Source organism: Dendrobium catenatum, unplaced genomic scaffold, assembly GCF_001605985.2.
Source record: "Dendrobium catenatum unplaced genomic scaffold, ASM160598v2 fragScaff_scaffold_253, whole genome shotgun sequence".
NCBI lineage: Eukaryota > Viridiplantae > Streptophyta > Magnoliopsida > Asparagales > Orchidaceae > Dendrobium > Dendrobium catenatum.
In genome coordinates this window covers 430,864-453,368 of record NW_021318715.1, presented here as the reverse complement: position 1 = coordinate 453,368, position 22,505 = coordinate 430,864, and the positions used below count along the sequence as shown (strand labels likewise).

The window sequence follows — 22,505 nt, the reverse complement described above, 5'->3', positions numbered from 1 at the left end:
AAAATCGGGTCGGGTTCGGGTTGACCCAGCAACCCGAAATTGACATGAAAACTCCTATTTGACTCGGAAACCCGAGATTGACCCGTTTTTGACTAATTTTGACCCGAAAATCGAAGATTGACCCAATTTTTGACCCAAATTTACCAATTTTAGGTCAACATCGGGTCATTCGTGTCGGGTCGGGTTGACCTGGACCCGAATCGGGTCGAGTTCTGGTCCGGAAACCTGACCCGATTTTAAAAACGGTTTGGGTTCGGATTGACCCGAATAGTGCCGGGTCAATTCAGGGTTCGACCCGAACCCGACCTGTTGACCCGAATTGACACACCTAATTAAAATCTCTAAATTATATTAAAATATCATTAAAATTAACTTATTTAAAATAAAATATATACTTTTATGTGTATATTTTAATTTGATTTAAATATAAAAATTATATAAAAATATAAATTTATAATTTTTTTCTCTAAACTATATGAGATTGACTACGTTATCTTTTTCTTCATTGTCTCTCATTCAAAGTCAAATTCTTATTTAAATCGACATAGAAATGTCATTTCTAATATTTTCTAAGTCTTTATAGATATGTCTCTATTTTTCTTAACATAAACCAAATCTAATATATCTAGTCTCTCTAATCTTATCTTCCACTAGAGCTACTCCAACCTTTTCATGTATATATGCTTGTTTCATATCCTGTCTCTAAGAGTAAAACAACTCATTCACCTGAGCATTCTCATTTCTGCAACACTTAACTTATTATTATTATTATTAACACTTAAATTAATATTATGCTTCTGTTTTAAGGCCAACATTCTACACCATAAAGCATTACAGCACTATAAAGTTCTTGTAACAAAGAAACACCATTTTATATGATGATGTAATGTTTTTATGATAGTTAATATGTTATGATTGAAGTTTATATAATAATTGTTGCAAGGCTATTCACTTCTGACTGTAACGAGAGTTGCTGTCAAGTTTGTATATGAGAGCTGTAATCAGAGCAGCTGGAATGTCGCTTCCGGGCATAAACAAAGAAGTCCTCTATAGAAATCCTATCAGGATACTTTTCCCTAATGGGTACAGCCACTCTCTGTCCATTCTCTAAAATGGAGAATTACAAGATTAGTTTGGAAAAACTTAGAACAAACTGTTAATCAATACATAGATGGAATAGCAGAGTTAGGAAATAAAGACAGGAGTTTCATATTAGTCATGTAAATGCAGAATGACCAATTGATGTAACAAGTATATCTATAGAATGTGGCGTAAAAAATTCATAGCATAGGGGTGCTAATATTTGTCACGACATGAAAACCCGACTTGAACCTGACCTGAAAATTTCGGGTTAGGATCAACCCGGACCCGAAACAGATTGGGTTCGGATTCAATAATTTGACCAGTTTCAAAAATCGGGTCAGATTCAGATTGACCCTTTGACCCAAAATTGACACCCCTAGTATAGCATGTTTTCAAAGAGGATCTGAAGCCAACACTTTGATTATTATGGTACAAGAAAATCATTTATCATTTGCAAAAAGGAATGATAAGTAAGTCCATGAACGATCATCCATCATACAAAACTGCAAAATGAACGTTATGAAAACTAACAAGAACATCTTCTTATTTAATAAAGACAAATCATTGATTCGGGCACTGTAAGTATTCAAAAAGTTCAGCTTTCTCTTTATCAATGTGGAAAAGATAGTTTACAAAATACATCCACTTAACAGACCTCAATCCTCTTTTTGATTTATTTCCATTCCCTCGCTTTTGGGCAATTTGGCTCTAAATCCATGTTAAACAAATCAAGCAGTACCATACACTGAGAGAATTTTAGCAACTGCTCCTATGGTGATGATCCCAAAGTCCATACTGGATGCACTTGTGAATATTTTTTGTCATTTTGATGTTGTTCTTCAAAAAAATCTTTATAATTTTCATTTTCTTTGTCTTCTTCTTAGCCTTTGTGTATATCAATATGCACTCCATCATCAACTATGTTCTGTTGATCTTCTCTGGGAGGGTTGTTTCTGCACCTGCATATGCCATTCTGTATTTTACAATAACAATGGCAATGTTAACATCATATGAACACATAATTAAATATAATAAATTACTTTATTTCTTTTGCTGCGAACCCCCGCCTCAGCCTTCGCTGAAGTGAGAAAAAAACATATAACATCTATATATGGAGGTAGGTTTTTAGGAGAAAAAAACATAGAAGAGAAAATTGACGGGTTTTGGCTGAAGTGAGAAAAAAAATGAAGCTTCAGTATAAAGTATGAATATCAAATATCCAAGAGATTAATATCAAATTCAATTTAATTATCCTAACAGACAGTATTTAAAATATAACATTTGAATAATTATCCTATTGGATTATATTAGTTAAATAGCCAATTAAGAAGACAAAATTTCCACTCTAATTTCAAGTGCAATGAATTAATGGTTGCCTTGTATAAACATATACAATTAAATGCCAATTGTTGACAATTTTTTGTTGAAATCATTTTATCTATCACCCTTAAACTGTCCTCATTTCTTAGTTATATGAAATTTCTTAAATAATTACACAAAATCACATCATTCGATCTGTAATTCAAATAGACGGTTTGACTGTCACCAATTATGAGTCCCGCCCTACATTTGTGATTATTTATCATTTTTCTTTGACATTATTTTAGATGTAAGCTTTATGAGACCAGATATAGAACACCATGATAAAAAATATATATATACAATTAAGGTTGATGCAGGCGAGCATGAGAATCTTCTCCCTGCAGAATATATATCACATTTTACAATGGAAACCATAATATGCATTTTGTCCATGAAAAACTAACAAACAAAATTTATCCTCAACCCCTGATGTAGAGATCAAGAGGTGATTCCTAAGAAATATTACAAATTATTTATACAATATAATTTAATATTATAATTTATGATATCATAGTTCACTTCAACATTCACACCACATTGATCTTTAAATCAAAAATGAAAGTTTTGTCAAATTCTCGGAAAAATGTGATGATTTTTCAATACACAATCAATATAAAAACAAAGAACCACAAATAAGCCAGAGCAAAGTTTGTTCATCAATATAACACAAATAAATCTAATAATTATAGCCGAAATATTTCTAAATTATAATTACATTAACACTATAGACTATATCAACAATCACCTGTAATGGATTTTAACAAAAATGAAGTTGTTAAACCAGTCCAAGAAGGGCCGGTCCAGCCTGCCCAGCACTAGGGCCAGCCCCTGCAGTATTCCAGGCAGACCAAGCAAGCCATCGGCCCACTTGTGGGGCCCATAATTTGAATGCAAATTTAAAAGAGGGGGCAATTTAGGAGGGAATTAATTTTGGAAGGGGTTATTTAGTAATTATCATTATGTTTATATTCTCTAAATAAGGGGGTAAGGGTTAGGGCTATGTTATGTGTTGGCTGAATTTTATTTTCTCTTTAGTTGCTTGGACTTTAAGCACCGGCTAGAGATTGGAGAGCCGTATCTTCCTCTCGAATTAAATATCCATTGTATCTTGTTTATTTTCTTCCTTCTTTCATCAATTATCAAGTTTTCCTAGTGTTTAGCCACAAAATTTCTCTCAGTTTCTGCTTTTATATTGCTGAATTCCAAATTTCAGCCAAAATCTTTTGATTTCTGTAGATATTTCCTATCAAAAACAGACAACATGCAATCTAAAACCTTGCAACCATAATAAAAACTTCTGTCCCAGATGTTACAAACATGATCTCCTCAATACTCTTTTTTGTGTATTAGTACACTACCTAAAAAAATATATTAAAAAAAAGTTAATCCACTTCTTTAAATAGACCAATTAAAATAAGAAAAGTTATATAGTTTTGATGGGGACATCAACAGCTATTTTGACACATGTACCTTCAGGAGATGCCGGAGGTCGACGGCCACAATCATGATCTGTATTTTTATCATTTTATGTAGTAGTTTATTTTTATTTTATGTTTTTCTGTTTTTGCCCTCATGGGTATTTGGTAGTTATTGTAGCCCAAGGGGCATTTTAGTCTTTTGCTTTCTTTGTCATTTTGAGGCCTATTTATATGGCCCTTTTTCTTATGTAATGGTTAGTTTTTGATGAAATGAAATTTACCACTTGTTCTCTTTGTGAGTTCCTCCCTCCAAGATCTCTTAGTGAGTTCGCCGGAGAAGACTAAATCTCTTTGTGAGTTCTAGTTTTCGTATTATCTAATCTTGTGGAAATTCAAGGTGAAGACAATTGAGGTTAGTAAATTCGTAGTCGTCGAGTCCCTAGAATTCCATTTCTCCCTCCCCTTGCTCTTGCCGCCGCCTCTTCCAAGCAGCCCAAAGCCGCCGGCCTGAAATTCAGCCGCCACCGGCCAGCGCCCCCCTCCATCCCCCCCAGCCAGCAGCCGGCCACCCGCTGGCCAACCTCCCGCCGGCCAGCCCAGCAGCCCTTTCCCGCTGTCCCTCCCTCCTACTCCCACAGCCGCCCCACTTCAGCCACCCTCCTCCTACTCCCACAGCCGCCCCACTTCAGCCACCCGCCAACCTATTTCAGAATTTGAAATCCAAGGCCAATGCTTTAAATTCTTTCCTTTTTTTTCACTTCCCGTTCAAGTAGGAAGTTTGGCCTGCTGTTTCTTCTTTTCATTTAATGGAAATTTCCAACGGCTAGAGGCCCAACCTAATTAGGAAGTTTTCCTGTAGATTAAACCTGAGAATTAAATCTCAGGTTTGAATATTCCGTGAGTTTCTCAAGAGGGCCACGTCATTCATTTGCTTGCTCTCCCTCTCATATCTTCTTTCCTATTATGTTACAGAAATTGATTTGGAGCCTTAAATTCTTCCCCAAGTCATAAATTCCTAAGGCAAACATTTCGATTTTTCTAATCAGCTTTTGGGAAACAAAAATAGCTGATTAAAAATCTGAAATGTTTCAGATTCCCCCCTCTATCTCCCACCCGTCTCCCTCCTTTTTCTTCTCAGGCAAAATCTGAAGAGCTTGCTCCCCCTCCCCTCTAAAGAGGAAATCGAGGTACACCTGACTGGACTCAAGGCGTGAAGGCTCCTTCCAATTTCCCTTGCTCCTAAGCCATTCCTCTCAGTTTTTGAATAAGAAACCTGAAGGAAATTTTCCCAATTCTTTTGTGCATCTTCCCGCCCGACAAGAATGCATGGCGGAACCCGAATGGAACTTTGAATTGGTGCATGACGATCGAGATCAAGTTGACATCCTCCAATCACCGTTCTTTGATGTGGGCTTCGATTTCGACGACACCATTGAAGATTACATCGATCGTATCCATTACACCTTAGTGGATGTGATCGACGAGCAAAGATCAAAGGGACGTTGGATCATCCTTGGACGACCGCCATCCTCCACCACTCCGACCCCCTATCCAAGAACGACGATCTTAGGCTCCTTCTTCCTCGGAGTGACCTTGGTTCTAATGTGGAGACTTTTCTTCCGCTAAATCCTAGACTAGTTGAGCGTATGGGCTCCAAAGGTGAAAGTTCTCTTTATTAAATCGCGGATTCTTGTTTATCGTCGTAGTTTTACAATTGATCTTTGCATTTTCTTAAATTGTTTGGTTAACCGACTTCGCTCTTCTTTGCCTAAGCAAGTTAAAAACTGAGAACTCCAAGGATCAATCTTTTGCTATAAGTGATAATTTTATTTTGGATTATTTTGTTAAATCTGCTCTCTTTAATTTCCTTAAAGTAACTCCTGAACGGGTACGTTTCACATCAAGTTTTGCTTTGGTAGTAGTTTTATTATTCTACTTGATCAAAAGCTAATCTAGCTTGAGTTTAAAAATATCTTTTTATGGGGTATTTTAGCATTTCTCCTTTTTTTTTATTGGGTTATGCTAGCACAATCCAATGTTGCCCAAAAATGATAACAATTGCACATTTCAATCTATTGATTATAATCTTGCAATGCAATAAAGTTGATAAGGTTGTAGTGACCAAAAGCTATAACTCCATGTTGTCTATCAACCAATTTCTATGAATTCAATCTACTCTCAATAATCTTTCCAACACGACTTACTGTAAAAGCTATTTAATTTCTGTGATAATCTTGGAAAGTTAACCATGAAACTTAGGCTTCTAAACAAACTTTCCCAATATATATATATATATAATATATTTATTTATTTTTGAGTTTTGATAGTATTAGCATACCTGCAACTCTCACTCTGGTGTTCGGAGACAACCTCCAGGCAGAAGAAAACCAAACCTATTAGCATTTTCAATTAAATATGGCGGCAAATGAACCGCCGATGCGGATCTAGGTATTGGACCCATCTTCCGAATTAGCTCCATGAAGCTGTACTCCTCTGGTAACATATCAAACAGATCACCTCCTTCACAAATAATCCTTTGTATCCTTTCATGATCCAAGAAGCTCCTATGCCGGACCCTATCAGCATGGCTGTAAGCCTCCATCTTAAACACAAAATCCTCAATTCTCCTAAAGCAGAAGCTGCAATGCCATCCTGCATCAGCCAAAATCACATTACTCCGTCGTGAATGCCTATATAAAATCCCAGGCCTATACAAATTCGCCGTTGCACGCCAACTGCTGAAATCCACTGGAAACTCGAATGAATACATGTAATGCCTCAGCTCTAAGTGAAGCACTGGAGGGATTCCATCGCACCACTGAAGAAGTTGCACGGTATGAGGGCTCGGAATCTCATCAGCATCTGCCATAATAATAATGTCACCATCAACGACCCCTGATTGACGGATGAGAGAATTAACAGCGGAGCGCAGGATGGATTCCATTCTAAAAGGGGGGCGAGGGGAATGGGGGTTTGTGAAAGGGGTAAATCGAGCATAGAGGATTTTGTCTTTGGCAAAATCAAAGCGATGGGTGTTGTGGAGGAAGAAGAGGGGTTTGGTGAGGCCTGTGAAGGTTGAGTTGGATTCAAGGAGGAGGAATCGATGGACAAAGGGAAGGAGGGAGCGATAACGGATCTCTAGGAGGTCAAGCTCATTGCTAAATAGGATGACGTCGAATATGCGGCGAGGAGAAGAGCGTGGGGACCAACCGTGGAGACGGCAAAGAAGGGAGAGTGAGGTATTTTCAGCATAGAAGTGGGGAATGCGTGTGAAGGGGAGGGGAGGGGAGTCCCAAAGAGGGCGAAGGAGGGATGGGAGGTGGTGGTAGTGGTGGTGGAAGAGAAGGAGAAGGAGAGAGGTGATGGCACTAGGAAGGAGGAAGAGGAGCAGGTGAGGACGGTGAGAGTGAGATTTTCGACAAAGAGTCGAAGGGTGGGGTAGTTTTCGAGCCATGAAATATGAGGATTAAGGTGTAGTATTTTTTGCCATAGGTGATGGATGGTCAGAGTCATGAATGTTGTTGTTGTGTTTATTCATGAGGGGAGGCCTTGAGCGCTGCTGCATTTGAGAAAATTTATGAATGATGTTAGAATTTGTGTTTTGAATTATTATTTGCACAACATAATACTAATATTTATATAAAAATGTATTTAAAATGCAATTTAAAGTAAACAAAAGAAAAAAAAAATAAAAATTCGATTTGGCTACACTTATATTTGTGAAGGTAATGAACTATTAAGTAATTTTACTTCGAACCAAATACAAACCATGTAAACTATTTACTTTACACTCACATTTCACTCAACCAAACAACCCACTTATTCAAGTCAATGAATTTTCAACATCTTTGATACAACATAAAAGGATATATTATTGACCCGCTATTTTCTCAAGTATAGCGCTCTTATAAATAACATGTCACATAAACAAATGGGTAAAAGATAATATTGGCCATGTAGTTATTGTGAAGTGTTAATCATCTTCCTATTCTTACAAGTTATTTTCATCAAAATCAATCAAGCGAATGAAACTCCATCTATAGATAAGCATGAAATGAAAAAGGAAACTTTAAAAAAAAAATCACAAAGATCATTGGTTGCTTTTAGATAAAATATACGTTTAAGGACATACTTATGATGGATCAGCCGAGCCGATCCAGCCAATCAACCCGGACCCAACAAGGGGGGCTGGTTTAGCTCACCAACGGAAGAGCCTTGTGGGCCCCACTAGTGTGGGTGACAGGCAAGGAGAGAGGGGGGCCAAAGGGGATTAATTTTATCTTTAATTACTTACCATAGAAAACCAAAATTATGAGGGAATTAGGGACCTTTATTTAGGGAAAGATGGTTTATTTGAATTTAGATTTGATAGAGAATTAAGAACATTTATTTAGGGAAAATGGGTTGATTTGAATTCAAATTTGGAAGGGAATTAAGAAGGTTTATGTAAGGAAAGATAGCTGATTTGAATCATATTTGTGAGGGAATTGGGAAGGCTTATTTAGGATTAATTGGGTTGCTTTACTTTAATAATGGGATTTTGTGTTTTGCAATAATTTTCTTTGGAGTTGTTCCTAGCAGTGCCTAGGGTTTGTGGAGAGTTGATTTATCTCTCGAATAGTAGATTAACTTGTATCATTGTTTATTGTGTTGATATCAATAAAATTATAACATAATCTCATTCTTTCTCGATGATTTCTATTGTGTTTTCTCTTCATTACTTTTATTTTTGTTTTGTGGAGATCGGATTCCTATCAAATTGGTATCAAAGCACTTTTTTTGGGACCTATGGTGGCTAAGAAGGTTGATGCGTTGGAGGAGAGCTTGATGAGGAAATTGGAAATCTAAAACCTGAATTCGAAGAGCGAATTTCAGCAATTGAGGACAGATTTTAGAATTAGAAGAAATGATGAAAATGAATTTATAGTTTCAAAAGACGGCATCATCAGGTGATTGTTGACCAGACAAGGAAGCGGGGAATACCCTAATATAGGGACAAGGAGGGAGGATCAAGAGGTAAAAATTTTTTGGGAAGAAGAAAATATGCCACCTTTTGAGCCACTTCCAAGGAAGGGAACAGGTGAAAGGTATGACCAGCGAAGAAATTGGGATGGTAAAAATCAGAGAGTTGATTTGGGGGAGAGAAAAATATGGAAGGATCACAAAACCTGTTACACTAGAGAACGAAGAAGCAATTGGGACGGTGGCGATCCTAGGGTGAGAAAGTTGAAGATGTTGATTTTTTAGTGAAAAAAATGCTCACTGTTGGATTTATCAGGTGAAGGGACGTTTTGTTGTGATGGGTTGACAAACGATGAAAAACTCACCACAACCACTCTATGTCAGGGGAGGGGGGGAGAGCTCTATCCAGGGTACTAGTGGAGATCTTTTCGAGATCCAATCTGATCATGGAGAGAGTTTGAAGACTGTCTACTAGAATGTTTTTGAGCCATATGGGAAGGATACTTCTATAAATAGTTATTTACTCTGATGCAAGAGAGGACGGTGAGAGAGTGCTGAGAGAAGTTCGAGTACTTCTCAAGCCGATTGGGAATGTTATTAGAGACTGCATTAGGTGGGGGGGAAGCTCTATCCTGGTACCAGTGGAGATATTTTCGAGATTCAATCTGATCATGGAGGGAGTTTGAAGACTGTCTACTAGAATGATTTTGAGCCAATCGGGAAGGAGACTTCTATAAATAGTTATTTAATATGATGCAAGAGAAGACGGTGATAGAGTGCTGAGAGAAGTTCGAGTACTTCTCAAGCCGATTGGGAACGTTATTAGAGACTGCGCTAGATGGGAACTTTATGAAGGGGCTCAAGCCTGATATTCGAGAAGTTGTTCAAGTACTGAGACCGCGTGGCTTAGGGAAGGCAGTAAACTTAGCCCAACCAGTGGCTCCTTAGAGAGTAGTGGCAGCAACAGTTCAGGAGTCTCATACTGCACGACCACTACATTTTTGCCACCAAAGATGCAAATGGTTCCTATTCAAAAGGAAGCCCAGAGGAATAAAGGTCAAGGAGTACGACCAAGGGAGAATTTCAAGAGGTTGGCTAGGCCAGAAATTCATGACAAGAGGGCTAAGAGTTTATGCTTTAAGTGAAATGAGAAGTTTGCTCCAAATCACCGTTGTAAGGATCATTTGTTACATGTCAAAATAGTCTGCGATGAGGAGGAAGATTTTGTAGCGAAGTAGAAGAGAAGATGATCACTTGCACTTAAATTTTGCAGAGAAATCCCTTAACTCAATAGTCAGGTTCACACCGAACCACACCATTAAGGTTAAGGGGAAAATTAGGCATCAGGAGGTGATAATATTGATGGATAGTGGAGCTACCCACAACTTCATTTACAATAGGATGGTGGATCAATTGGGACAGAAATTAGTGGACATAGGGGGCTTTGGGGTTATGCTGGGAACACGAAAAGTAGATATGAGTAGAGGAATTTGTAAAGAGGTGATTCTAATCCTTACAGAGATTCAAGTCTTTGAAGATTTTCTGTCATTGGATTTGGGGAGCACATTCAATATTGGGAATAAAGTGGCTGCAGAAGTTAGGGAAGACCAAGATTGATTGGAAGGCTCCGACCATGGAGTTCGAGGTTAGGTGGAGGAGAACGGTAATTAGATAGGATCGTAGCGTGTCCAAAACTATGGTGAGGACAATCCAGGGTGACAAAGTGTATTTGAAGATTCAACCCTGCAACAGAAGACTAGCTCGAATAAGAAATAAAAAGTTATCTCCACAGTACTATGGGCCTTATGAGGTTATTGAGAGGAGCGGTGACGTGGCATATCGTTTGCAACGACCCCCTACTTCCACCATACACCCAGTATTTTATGTGTCCCAGCTAAGGAAAGTTATTGGCGATCACAGTCCATCAGCGACGCTATTGATGACCTTGAAAGAACAAATGGAGTTGATTATGGAGCCAATGGAAGTGAGAGGAGTTCGCTCGACAAATAGAGGAGCTAGAGATGTGCTAATAAAGTGGAAGGATCTACCCGACTATGAAGCAACATGGGAACCATCCCGGATGATTCAATGTAGTTTTCTTCGTTCCACCTTGAGGACGAGGAAGTTATTTGGGATGGAAGAATTGATGAACCAATTGAGTCGGTCCAGCCAATCAACCTGACCCCAGCAAAGAGAGTCAATCTAGCTAGCGGGCGAAAAAGCCCTGTAGGCCCCACTAGTATGCGTGACGGGCAAGGACAAAGGGGACTCAAAGGGGATTAAATCTACATTTAATTGCTTATCATGAAAAATCCAAATTGGGAGAGGATTAGGGAGGTTTATTTAGAGAAATATGACTGATTTGAATTCATATTTCGGAAGGAATCGGGAATGTTTATTTAAAGAAAGATGACTAATTTGAATTTAGATATTGGAGGGAATTAGGAATATTTATTTAGGAAAAAATGGCTGATTTGAATTCATATTTGGAAGGGAATTAGGAAGGTTTATTTATGATTAATTAGGTTATTTTATTTTCATGATAAGATTTTATGTTTTGAAGTAATTTTCTTTGGAGTTGTTCCTAGCGGCGCATAAGATCTGTGGAGAGTCGATTCATACGTCTTGGAAGTAAAAACAACAAACTAGAGAAGAAGAAAATGCATGAATACAAATATTGGGACTGATTTTTGGATTATCTCTTCAACAGTAAATAAAAATACAAGTGATCTACTATTCGAGAGGTAGAACAACTCTCCCACAAACCCTAGACAACACTAGAAAATTTACAACAAATCCTAAAATAAACTTCAGCAAAACATAAGATCCAAACCCTAGGAAAAACTCCCCCCTTAAATAGCCCTAACACACAATATACATAATTAAACCCTTCATAAACATCATAAACACAATTAAAAAACCTTCATAAATGACTCCCCCTTAATTAATAACCTTCCTAAACAACTCACCATTGATTAGGAACATTCCTAAACAGCTCCTTCAAAAACAGCTCTCTTGATTAGAAATCTTACTGACAGCTCCCCCTTGTTTAGGAACCTTCCTAAACAACTCCATCTTGTTTAGGAACCTTCCTAAACAACTCCATCTTGATTATGAACATTCCTAAATAGCTCCCCCTAGATTATAAACATTCCTAAATAATTTCTTGATTAGGAACCTTCCTAAACAGCTCCCCCTTGATTCCACCTCCTTTCATAGCAAATATTAACTCCCTTGGGCCCCACAAGAAAAGTCGAACCCCCTCCTCTTGTTGCCCCTAGTTTCACCCAGTCCCTTGGATTGTTCGGCTTAGGCTGGGCTAGCCTGGTTGGGCTAGTTTGGGCCGACCAAGTGGCCCCCCTTGGCGTATCAATACTCTCCTCCCAAAGAGTCAACCTGTCCTCAAGGTGGAACGAAAATATTGTCCATCTAGAAGTCCTCTTGGAGCCATCATCATGTATTTGTGCCTTTGACAAATATCGCAGTTAATCACCATCTCCTCTATATCTTTATGCAATCCAACCCAATATAATTCTGCTGCAAGCCTGCGATAGTTCTTTTATACCCCTGAGTGTCCTCCTATGGCACTATTGTAGAACTCCAGTAGTAAGTGAGGTACATATGGTGGCGTCCTCAGTATCACCATTTTCCCCTAATATAACAGTTATTAATTGACTAAAGTATACCCTGGATAGCTGGATAGCTATCCTGGTTCCCCAATACATCTCTCTTGATTTTCTCCAGTGCTTCATCTTGATGTCCGCTGATTTTGCCTTCTCAAAGCCTCCCAGTCAACAACTAAAGGAACATACAGTATCATCATATGGGGCTCCCCCATACACCTGAATAACCCATCTGCGGCCTTGTTCTCTATCCCCAGTCGATATTGGACCTTGAAATCATAACCCCGCAGTTTAGAAAGCCACCTCGGATCCTCCTTTGTAACCATCATTAACTCCAGAAAAAACTATAAACTTCTTTGATCAGTCCTGACAATGCTTTTGGATGGTTAGCACAATCGTCATCAGCTCCCTCTCATAGATTGACTTAGCCACACCCTAGCAGTCAACACCTGACTGAAATAAGCCATTAATCTTTGGTCCTGCATAAGTACAACTCCTAGCCCATACCTCGAAGCATTCATCTCCAACACAAAAGATTGTCTAAAGCCGAGTAAGGATAACACTAGCATGCTGGTCATCGCCTTCTCCAACTCCTCAAACACTTGATCAAGTGGTTCTTCTACAGTGGTGATATCGTTTGGTGCCTCCAATAAGGCACTGATGTTGAAGTTTCACCTTTCAAGCTTTCACTCTTCTCATCAGTTGCAAAAATTTTATCACCCTTAAAAGGGAATTCACTAGCTTTTTTGATATCATCCTTAACATCAATCAAGCGAGAATTATCTCAACAAATCAAATCTCAGAATCCCCAAAGCACTATCCCCTCCACAGTTGGATGTGCATAGGCCTCTTGAAGCATGACCTCTAAATCCTCAGCACGGACATGTTCATTTGTGACAACAACATCCAATTTAGTAAACCAAATAAGAAGTCCAAGCATGGCCAACTTATCCAGCACAACACACACAATATGTCCCACTGGATTGTTAATATGTCCTTGCAAACCGATTCCTTCTATAGGTGTGCCATATTCTTACAAATCAAGGATATGATGAATAAACATCTCTGGAGAAGCCTTTGCATCACAATCATCTTCAACATTGTAATCATTAACAAAAAAGGTGGCTGAAGGAACCAACTTGTGTGCTTCTTCAAACATGCAGATCCTGATATTTTCCCCAAGTCTATCTTTATACAAGGACCCCTGAAACATTTCATTGTTCACATTATAATGCCTAAATTTACCTTTATATTTGGAGAGAAGACTTCTAAGAAAATTTTGAACAACCCTCTTTATCTAGGGATTTAACCCAATGTTGAACAGCATCTACGACCTCCAAAAATATGCAATGACCTCTAGTCTCCATTATATGTTTCTTGCAGAAATCAAGCCTCTCGTCAACATCCCTATAGTTGTATCTTCCTTGTTCAGGTTTTGAATAATACCACTTCAGCTCATTCCCAAAAGCAGCCTATTGAAATTTTGAATTTCATCCTTTGAATATTTCAGCTTAATTAATTCAATTTCAACTTTATCCTTTGAAAACTATGTATTATCTACATCCTGTGTCTCAAACTCATCATTTCCATCTTTAGAAATACCTACACGGCTACACCAGTAGAAACCAGAGGTGCTTTCATTGGTTTTCTTTCATTCTCAGATTTTTGGATGATTTTAATGTCTTTTAAATCCTCATTTTTGGATTCTGAAAAACACATGTTATGTGGATTTCTTGGTATAATCACTTTGCACACTCAGCTTGGCTTTGCAAGTTTATTTCTTTGTCCTCTTCATTCATATCCTTCTCCTTGTCGATAAGTTTATCCTCAAAAGGAGCTTGTGTATCGCTTACTAAATTCTCTCTCTTCTCCTCAATCACTCGCATCTTCAACTCTCTCACACTAGGATCTCCACCGCCCCAATAGCTTCTTCCTCCTCTAGTGTAACGGTTATCGTAATCTCCATGTTTCCCCCATGTATCGAGGATGAAAATTCCATCTTTCTTCCACCCTCCTTGCATGGCCCAATCCACATGGCTCAGCTCGACCCCCTCCATCTTCGGTCACCCATTCTCTTTGCTCAAAATACCTCTCATAGTAGTCAGTCACCCCACCACCTCCACAACAAAATTTCCTCCTTGTTATCCGCCCATCCGAAAACCCTGATTTGCCCCTTATCAGAGCCCTAAGAGGTGGCTCTTGATAAAAAAAAAAACTTTCCTCGTCAAACTTTTTTACCGATCTCATTTCCCTTAGATTATGCCAAGAGAATCCCGGTCAAATATTGGTTAGGGTTAGAAATCGAAACCGCCAATGAAATTTTGGATTGCATCTCCAGCTTCCTCGTCATCTCCTCCAACCCTCCAAATCGGCTCTCCATCCGATTCTCCGTGGAAAAAAACCTTCCTTTGAGGGTTGAGAACTTCTCCCTCATCAGGGATTTGATTTGCTCAACTTTGCCTTTCAACGCATCCATATTCTTTACTGTCATCTCTCCAAAACCTCACTCTGATACCAATTTGATGCGTCTTGGAAGTAAAAACAACAAACTATATAAGAAAATGCAGTAATACAAATATTGGGATTGCTTTTTGTATTATCTCTTCAATAGTAAATAAAGATACAAGTAATCTGCTATTCGAAAGATACATCAGCTCTACCACAAACCCTAGACGCCGTTAAGAAACTCACAACAAACCCTAAAATAAACTTCAACAAAATATATGATCCAAATACTCGACAAAACAACACCTTAAAAAGCCTAACACAAAATCCAATCTTCTAGAATTTAGACCATGCTTTCTAACTTTGAAACAACCAAATAAGTCCTTAACAGTGATCTTCTAGCATTCACCTTCGTGAAAATGTGTGTAATGGCTGTAAACCACAAAATAAGGGCCATTATCAGCTCCACGGTTTGAACAAACTCGGACAGACAAACTTATGCAGTAATAAATTATTACAAGTTATCCTAACTCAGCAGAGCTATAGGATCTAATAAGGGTTTCTTTGTTGATCTCTTTCAGTTCTAGTTTATAACTCTTCATTTAGTAACTTGTATTGTTATTATACTGTTAAAATTACTTGGAATTTTATTAAAAAATAGATGGTATCTGTACAACTACATACATTATTCAAGGTACTTAAAGGGTGAAAAATGTTAAAATGTGCACATGTAATGCAAAATTTTCAGTTATATGTTGTTTTCACAACTTATATAATGCGCTTGATTTAAAAAAACAAATAAACAAAAAAGTTAGCACAAATTGAAACTCATATCGAGAAAATCCGAAGGGCTGTTTGGTACCTACTTTAGGCAGGATTTAAGCAAGATCTAGCTTAAGTACTGCCAGATAGAATATTTGGGACTTTCTAACCTACTGTTTGTCTGTTTCAATAAATCTATTTATAAGTCCCTAAAATCCAAGATTTGTTAAATCCACCATTCACAAGGGTTAAAATACTCCCCCAACTAATAAATCTTAGATCTTTAAAAAGATATCCAAACAAATTATCCAAATGTAGCAAGATTTAGCAGTAATCATGCCAAATAAATTTCAGATTTTAAACCTCTCAATATTTATTAAATCTCACTTAAGTTAATCTTACGTGTAGCCAAGCAACCCCTGACTTATTTCTTCTGTTTTATTTGACAGGATTCTGTCCCGGTTCATCAAATAAATTTATGAAAGCACCCAAAATTTTTAAAGAAAAAAAAAGACGATCATTCAGTTCTACTTCTAACAATCAAAAAGCAAGAAATATCTTTCCATAACCTACTTGAAAAGCAGCTAACGGAAAGCTCTTCAGATGAAATCCGTGGGTTTTTCTACATCCGGTACTATGAGACAGCCATTTCGAATCTAAATTAAGAAACAAATATCAAAATCAAAGATTCTCTCTTCATCGCCCTTCGTTCAACAAAGTGAAATGAAACTAAATCTCCATCCAGTTTTCACAAAACCCGATCCATCAGCATAGTTTAAACGCAAAATCATAATAAGCCACACATAAAGAAGGTAAAATTTTCGTGAAATGATCCCAAAAATTTAAATAAAATAAACAAATTCAAAAGACCCACCTCTGAAATCAAATTCTCCTCTTCACGCCCTCCTCACTCTCTACCTTCCCTCTTCACGTCCTCCTCACTCTCTACCCTCTTTCTTTTGATCGCACGCAAGTCAGAAATGAAACTTTTTAAATAGCAACCCTCCCCTCACATATCCAATTAATGTAATCGTCAATGAAACTACCAAAATACCCTGACTGAGGTTACCTAAGTACTGTTTTGTTTGGATAGTTTATCATTTCGTTAAATCTGCACGATATTTTTTTGAGAATTTTGAGGGCAGAGAGTCCGTATCATCGATGAAAAAAGATCATATTATAAGTGTAAAAAGAAGAAAGAACTAGGTTAAGTGGTCCAAATAAAATAGGAGCTCATAACATCAAAAAGAAACCCAAAATGTTAAAAGAGTCGAATCCAAAAATGAAGGACTCAGGATGGTAAAAGAATATCACTTGAACAGCTTCAAAATGTCCACCGAGAGCAACTTGGCCCCTGGTTGTCTATAAGATCATCAAAGGGGCAGCTGGAGGGGATCAGCATTCATTATTGTCCTTCCAAAAAAATCATCCCAACAATCAAAAAACGAGAGGGGCACTAGGGACTAAAAATTCAAAAAGCAGCCAGGGACAGAAACAGCAACTACAATGTGTCCGAAGAATGAAGAAGTTTCCATGTGTGAATCTTCTGCAAAATAGCCTTTTTATCTTAACAGACACAGAGTGACTTGGCACTCATAAAATAACGCAAATTAGAAGTTTGGATCCCACAGGAGGCAAGAACATCAGCTATTTTAAGACCACCCTTGAAGGCTAGCCATGCAAAAGCAGAGAACCACATATGAGACTTTTTAAACCAGACGAAATTGTGCCAGGGGATGGCATCTGCATATGAAAATTTTTAAAAAACAGCTGCTGAAAGCCCAGCCAAGAGTGAGGGGCAGGCAGCTGCACAATACTAGTGGTGAGGATTTTAGAGGCGACAACACTGTCCAACCAGATAGGCAAGGACCAACAGTTACCAACAATGGCTTTTGAGACCTTCAAGCCTCTAATATCAGTGAGCCCATGTGCAGAGGGGAGGCCGCCAAGTAGCTCAAAGATAGTGCCCATCACACTAGGGATCCCATAGGAAGGATAGATTGATGTTAGGGTGGACAGTAAGGGTTAAGCAATGCCTGATATAGCCTGCAGTGCTACACATAAGTTTCCAATTGTGACATCCCATCAGTAATCACATGATTAGTAGAGGATAACACCAAACACTTTTTAAAGGAAAGCCCGTCGGCCCACAATCATGTACAGGTCAATCTCCAACAAACGGTTCAATCAATTCTTACTTGTCTTTTAGTAATATAATAGTAGTAGATTCATTCATATATCCACATTCATATACATCTCATTAATGTATTGAAATTAACAAGCACGATTAGCTCAAATGAAGAGAATCCGTAAAATATCGTGCAGTCGACATAAATCCCAAACATAGTCAAAATACATAGTTTCAGAAAACCACCAAATTACAAAAAATCGGATAAAACATAATTTCAAAGCTTTACTTGTATTGAAGCAATATTTTTCAACATCCAGATAATTTTCTATTCAATAAAATCCCACAGAATTCAAAATACCTATGAAAACATTTCAGAAAATACTTAAAACGTGCAAAATCATCATCTCAACAACATAGCAAAAGTTACGCGATAAAAGTTTCGTCAATACAAATATATGCACGTTTTTGGGTAACGGAAACCCCAATCTGAGCAGAAAAAAAAACCAAAACATGAAATCTTTGAAATTAGAAATATGATTCAGATTCTTTACCTCTAGACAAACAATTCTTCTAAAACGGCGTCGGACAAAAATTGCACCGATGCCTCCAAAATCAAGCTTTTCCTTCTCTTTCTCTCTCATCTTTTCTCTTTCTTCAAAATATCTCTCAAATGGCACTTAAATAGAGAAAATATATTTTCATTTGTCCAGTCAATGTTTTTCGTTCGTCCCAGGTCGATATCCTCTGTACACTGATCGTACGGGACGATAATGGATTTTCGTCCCTAGACGATGGGCTCTATAAAAAAAATTTGTTCAGTTCGTCCAGACGAACCTGCAATTTACTCAGTTCGTACAGACTAACCATACAGATTTTCTACAGTTTGTCCGTACTAAGGTCAGCTCGTACAGAAGAACTGCACCAAAAAAATGAAATCTAGAGGGATTTTGCACCAATAAGGAGAGCAGTGGGTAGAGCTATAGTTTCACAGTGAAAGATGATTATAAGGCCAACGGTCAAAAAGCAAATTGCTAAAGTTAAGAAACCTCCAAATTAAAGTGGTGGAGAAAGCATGGTAGAGGGAGTCTATGGAGGGATGCCCAAACCTCCATAGATCTTGGGTTTACAAGTATCGTTCCACGCAATAGTATGTAACTTCCTCATGTTGATGTTTCCAAAGTACAGAAATCTAGAACACGAACGGTTAATAGTTTTACGACAACTTTTCGGTATAATTGAGCCCCTTAAATCTGCACGATATCGATGCAAGTTGTTCGAGCTTGCCCCGTGCCATTGCAAGCGTATTTGTAAATACTCACAAAATATGCAATAAATTCGGAGGGTTCACCCGTCCGGACACCGCACAGAATAATTTCAGTATGACTGAGTTTGGAGAAATAATTCAGTACGCTCACCGGATTGTTCGGAGCCGGATCATAATATGTCACATCACTCGGTACACAACACTAATACACATAAAAAAAGTGATATGGTGTATCCTAATTCGCCTCCGAGCAGCATCTGGTGACGGCACAAAATAATTTCACCTGATGTTTGGGAGTTTTTTTTTTCTTGGAAAATTGATAGCCCATAAAAAAGATATATGTTTCTATATGTTAAAGCATATGCTATTTTTATACCCCCTACTATAGCTATCCAAGAGAAACAAGAAAATTGTATGGATATTTTTTGTGCCAAATATATTTATACTAAGAAATTAGAGTCAACTTCATATAGAGTATAAGAAATTTATGAAAATAAGTTTAACAGGATATATGAGGTTGAGGAGTTAATAGCGTGAACTCGAGATGAGTTCCTACTCAATCTCATTCGTTGATTTAATCAAGGTCGTAAAAATTAACACAAATGAATGCATGGGGTTTCTTGTGTGATAGAAAAGTACCCCTCAAACTTAATGGAAAATTCTACAAAATGGTAGTGAGGCCTGCAATGCTTTATGGTGCCGAATGTTGGACATTAAAAGAGAATCATAATACTAAGTTAAGTGTGGCAGAGATGAGAATGCTCAGGTGGATGAATGGCTTTACCCCTAGTGATAGGATACGAAATGAGCATATACGTGAAAATGTTGGAGTAGCTCTAACGGAAGATACTATTAGAGAGAATTGCCTTAGATGGGTTGGTCACATAAAACGGCGGCCTTCCGATGACCTGGTTAAGAAAGTAGATGTATTAGATTTGACTTATGTTTAGAAAGGTAGAGTCAGACGTAAGAAGACTCAGTTATAAAATATTATAAATGATCTTTCTTCATTAGATTTAAACGAGAATTTGCCTTTTAATAGGACACAATGGAGAAAAATGATTTATGTAGCCGACCCCACGTAGTGGGATAAAGACTTGATGTTGTTGTTGTTGTTGTGAAAATTAACACAAACAACAACCAGAAAGAATAATTTGTTAACGGTTCAATGGTTCAACCAGAATCGAATGAGGGTTAAACTATATTACATAATAAATACTAATGATATTCAAATATTATATAACTTACATCATTATGGTGCAATCATTTTATATAAGAAAAAAGTGAACATAATTATCATATAAAGCATTAAACGTACAAAATAAATAAATTCAATACTTTTAAAATTAAATACAATTATTATTTGGCCATCAATGACTTCTTTCATTTTAATAGCATTCACTTAAATAAGAGTTAACCACTAAAGGAGTATTTCCAATGCTGTTCCACTAAGGAGATGTTTTGCTGGAAGTAAAATGGAGCATAAAATAAAGTGAATGCAGAGGTTTTGAAAAATTTGATGTTTGTTTGGAAGAAAATAAATACAAAGTAAAATATGATAAATGTTGTGTAAAATAATTTAGCTCATTTTTTAGGTAAATAGGTCCGCCCAATTTTGAGCTAGACCCGTTTACATTGCAAGCAATTACTCGGCCACAACCAGCCACCGACCATGACTGGTGGTGGTCGTCGTTGCCCCGCCTGCGCCACCCCCGCCATCGGTCACCGCCATCGCGCTAGTTGCCACCATCTTTAAGCTTTGCACTACATTCATTTTACATAAAACCAAATAAAAAATAATTCACCAAAAATTGCTTAAGGCAAAATAGATCTATTGGGTTAGTACTAAAAGATAGTACAGAGGATTTGACTTTTAATACATAACCTTGGTTCGTTTTACTTCAATTCAGTTTGTGAGATTGTCAACTTATAAGGCTTCTTTTGGATTAGCTTCTTTACTATTTTTTAAAGCAGCATTCTAATAAAAAAAAGTATATTTTAAAAAATTTTATACTAAAATTTTTTTTGAAGAGCAATAAGAAAATTGTCCCGAATGAAGTCCAAGTTGATCATGTTTGCCTCATTATTGCTTCGTTTAGGGCAGCTTTCTTGATTTTTTAAACAATTTTTTTATTACAAAAATTTTTAATCTAAAAAAATACGATAAATTTTACTTCAAAAATTAATAAGAAATATATCACCAATAAAATATAAGAGAGATATCACTACCGGTGAAGCCATCTTCATGCGCCAAAACTAGTTCGCTTAGCCTACAAGCAAGCACATAAATTTTATGGAGGAGATACCTTACTGCATTAAGCGAAAGAGGCAGACATGGTGGCTTCTCCATCATTGTTGGTCTAATCTAATTATATATCATTTAATGCATACAGAATCGACTTACTCATGCACACAAATTATACGATAAAAGTTAGTGAATTAATGCACTTGATTAAGAACTTGAATCTAATTTGTATAAGAATTGCTAATAAGTGTTTGTTTACAGAATCAAATAAGCTTGAAAAAAAATAAAAGCTTATTGTATAAGTGAACAATCTTGAACACCAACCCACCCATCGTTCAACAAAGTGAAGTGAAACTTAATCTCCACCCAGTTTTCAAAAAACCCGATCCATCAGCTTAGATGGAAAAGTTTAAACGCAAAATCACATTAAGCCACACATAAAGAAGAGAAATTTTTCACGAAATGATCCCAAAAATTTAAATAAAATAAACAAATTCAAAAGACCCACCTCTGAAATCAAATTCTCCTCTTCAGTCTTCCCTCTTCACGTCCTCCTCACTCTCTACCTTCCCTCTTCACGTCCTCCTCACTCTCTACCTTCCCTCTTCACGTCCTCCTCACTCTCTACCTTCCCTCTTCACGTCCTCCTCACTCTCTACCTTCCCTCTTCACGTCCTCCTCACTCTCTACCCTCTTTCTTTTGATCGCACGCAGGTCAGAAATGAAACTTTTTAAATAGCAACCCTCCGCATATATCCAATTAATGTGATAGTCAATGAAAGTACCAAAATGCCCTGAGTGAGGTTACCAAAGTACTGTTTTGTTTGGATAGTTTCGTCATTTCATTAAATCTGCACGATATTTTTTTTTTATGAATTTTGAGGGCAGAAAGTCCGTATCATCGATGAAAAAAAGATCATATTATAAGTGTAAAGTGTAAAAAGAAGAAAAAATTAGGTTAAGGGGTCCAAACAAAATAGGAGATCATAACATAAAAAGGAAATCCAAAATGTTAAAAGAGTCTAATTCAAAAATGAAGGAGTCAGGATGGTAAAAGAATATCACTTGAGCAGCTTCAAAATGTCCACCGAGAGCAACATGGCCCCTGGTTGCCTATAAGATCATCCAAGGGACAGTTGGAGGGGACCAGCATTCATCATTGTCCTTCCAAAAAAATAGTCCCAATAATCAAAAAAAGAGAGGGGACTAG

The 22,505-nt window shown here is 37.4% G+C and overlaps 1 protein-coding gene and 1 pseudogene across 4 annotated transcripts; both read right to left on the bottom strand.

Annotated features, from left to right (window-relative positions):
• Positions 1 to 1,600: 1,600 nt before the first annotated feature.
• On the bottom strand, positions 1,601 to 21,902 carry LOC110099730 (beta-1,4-mannosyl-glycoprotein 4-beta-N-acetylglucosaminyltransferase). Of its 4 annotated transcripts, none has more exons than XM_020826981.2 (3): positions 21,804 to 21,902; positions 6,202 to 7,422; positions 1,601 to 2,056 (listed from the first exon to the last, which is right to left on the bottom strand). In XM_020826981.2, the coding sequence occupies exon 2, from the start codon at positions 7,315 to 7,317 to the stop codon at positions 6,211 to 6,213; it is 1,107 nt and encodes a 368-aa protein (XP_020682640.1). In that variant the 5' UTR covers positions 7,318 to 7,422; positions 21,804 to 21,902; the 3' UTR covers positions 1,601 to 2,056; positions 6,202 to 6,210. The 4 variants fall into 4 exon arrangements, with proteins under 4 accessions (XP_020682640.1, XP_020682644.1, XP_020682642.1 ...); XM_020826985.2 differs by having other exon boundaries at positions 1,601 to 2,042; XM_020826983.2 differs by having other exon boundaries at positions 6,202 to 7,419; positions 21,804 to 21,896.
• On the bottom strand, positions 13,233 to 14,505 carry LOC110099732 (annotated as a pseudogene).
• Positions 21,903 to 22,505: the final 603 nt, after the last annotated feature.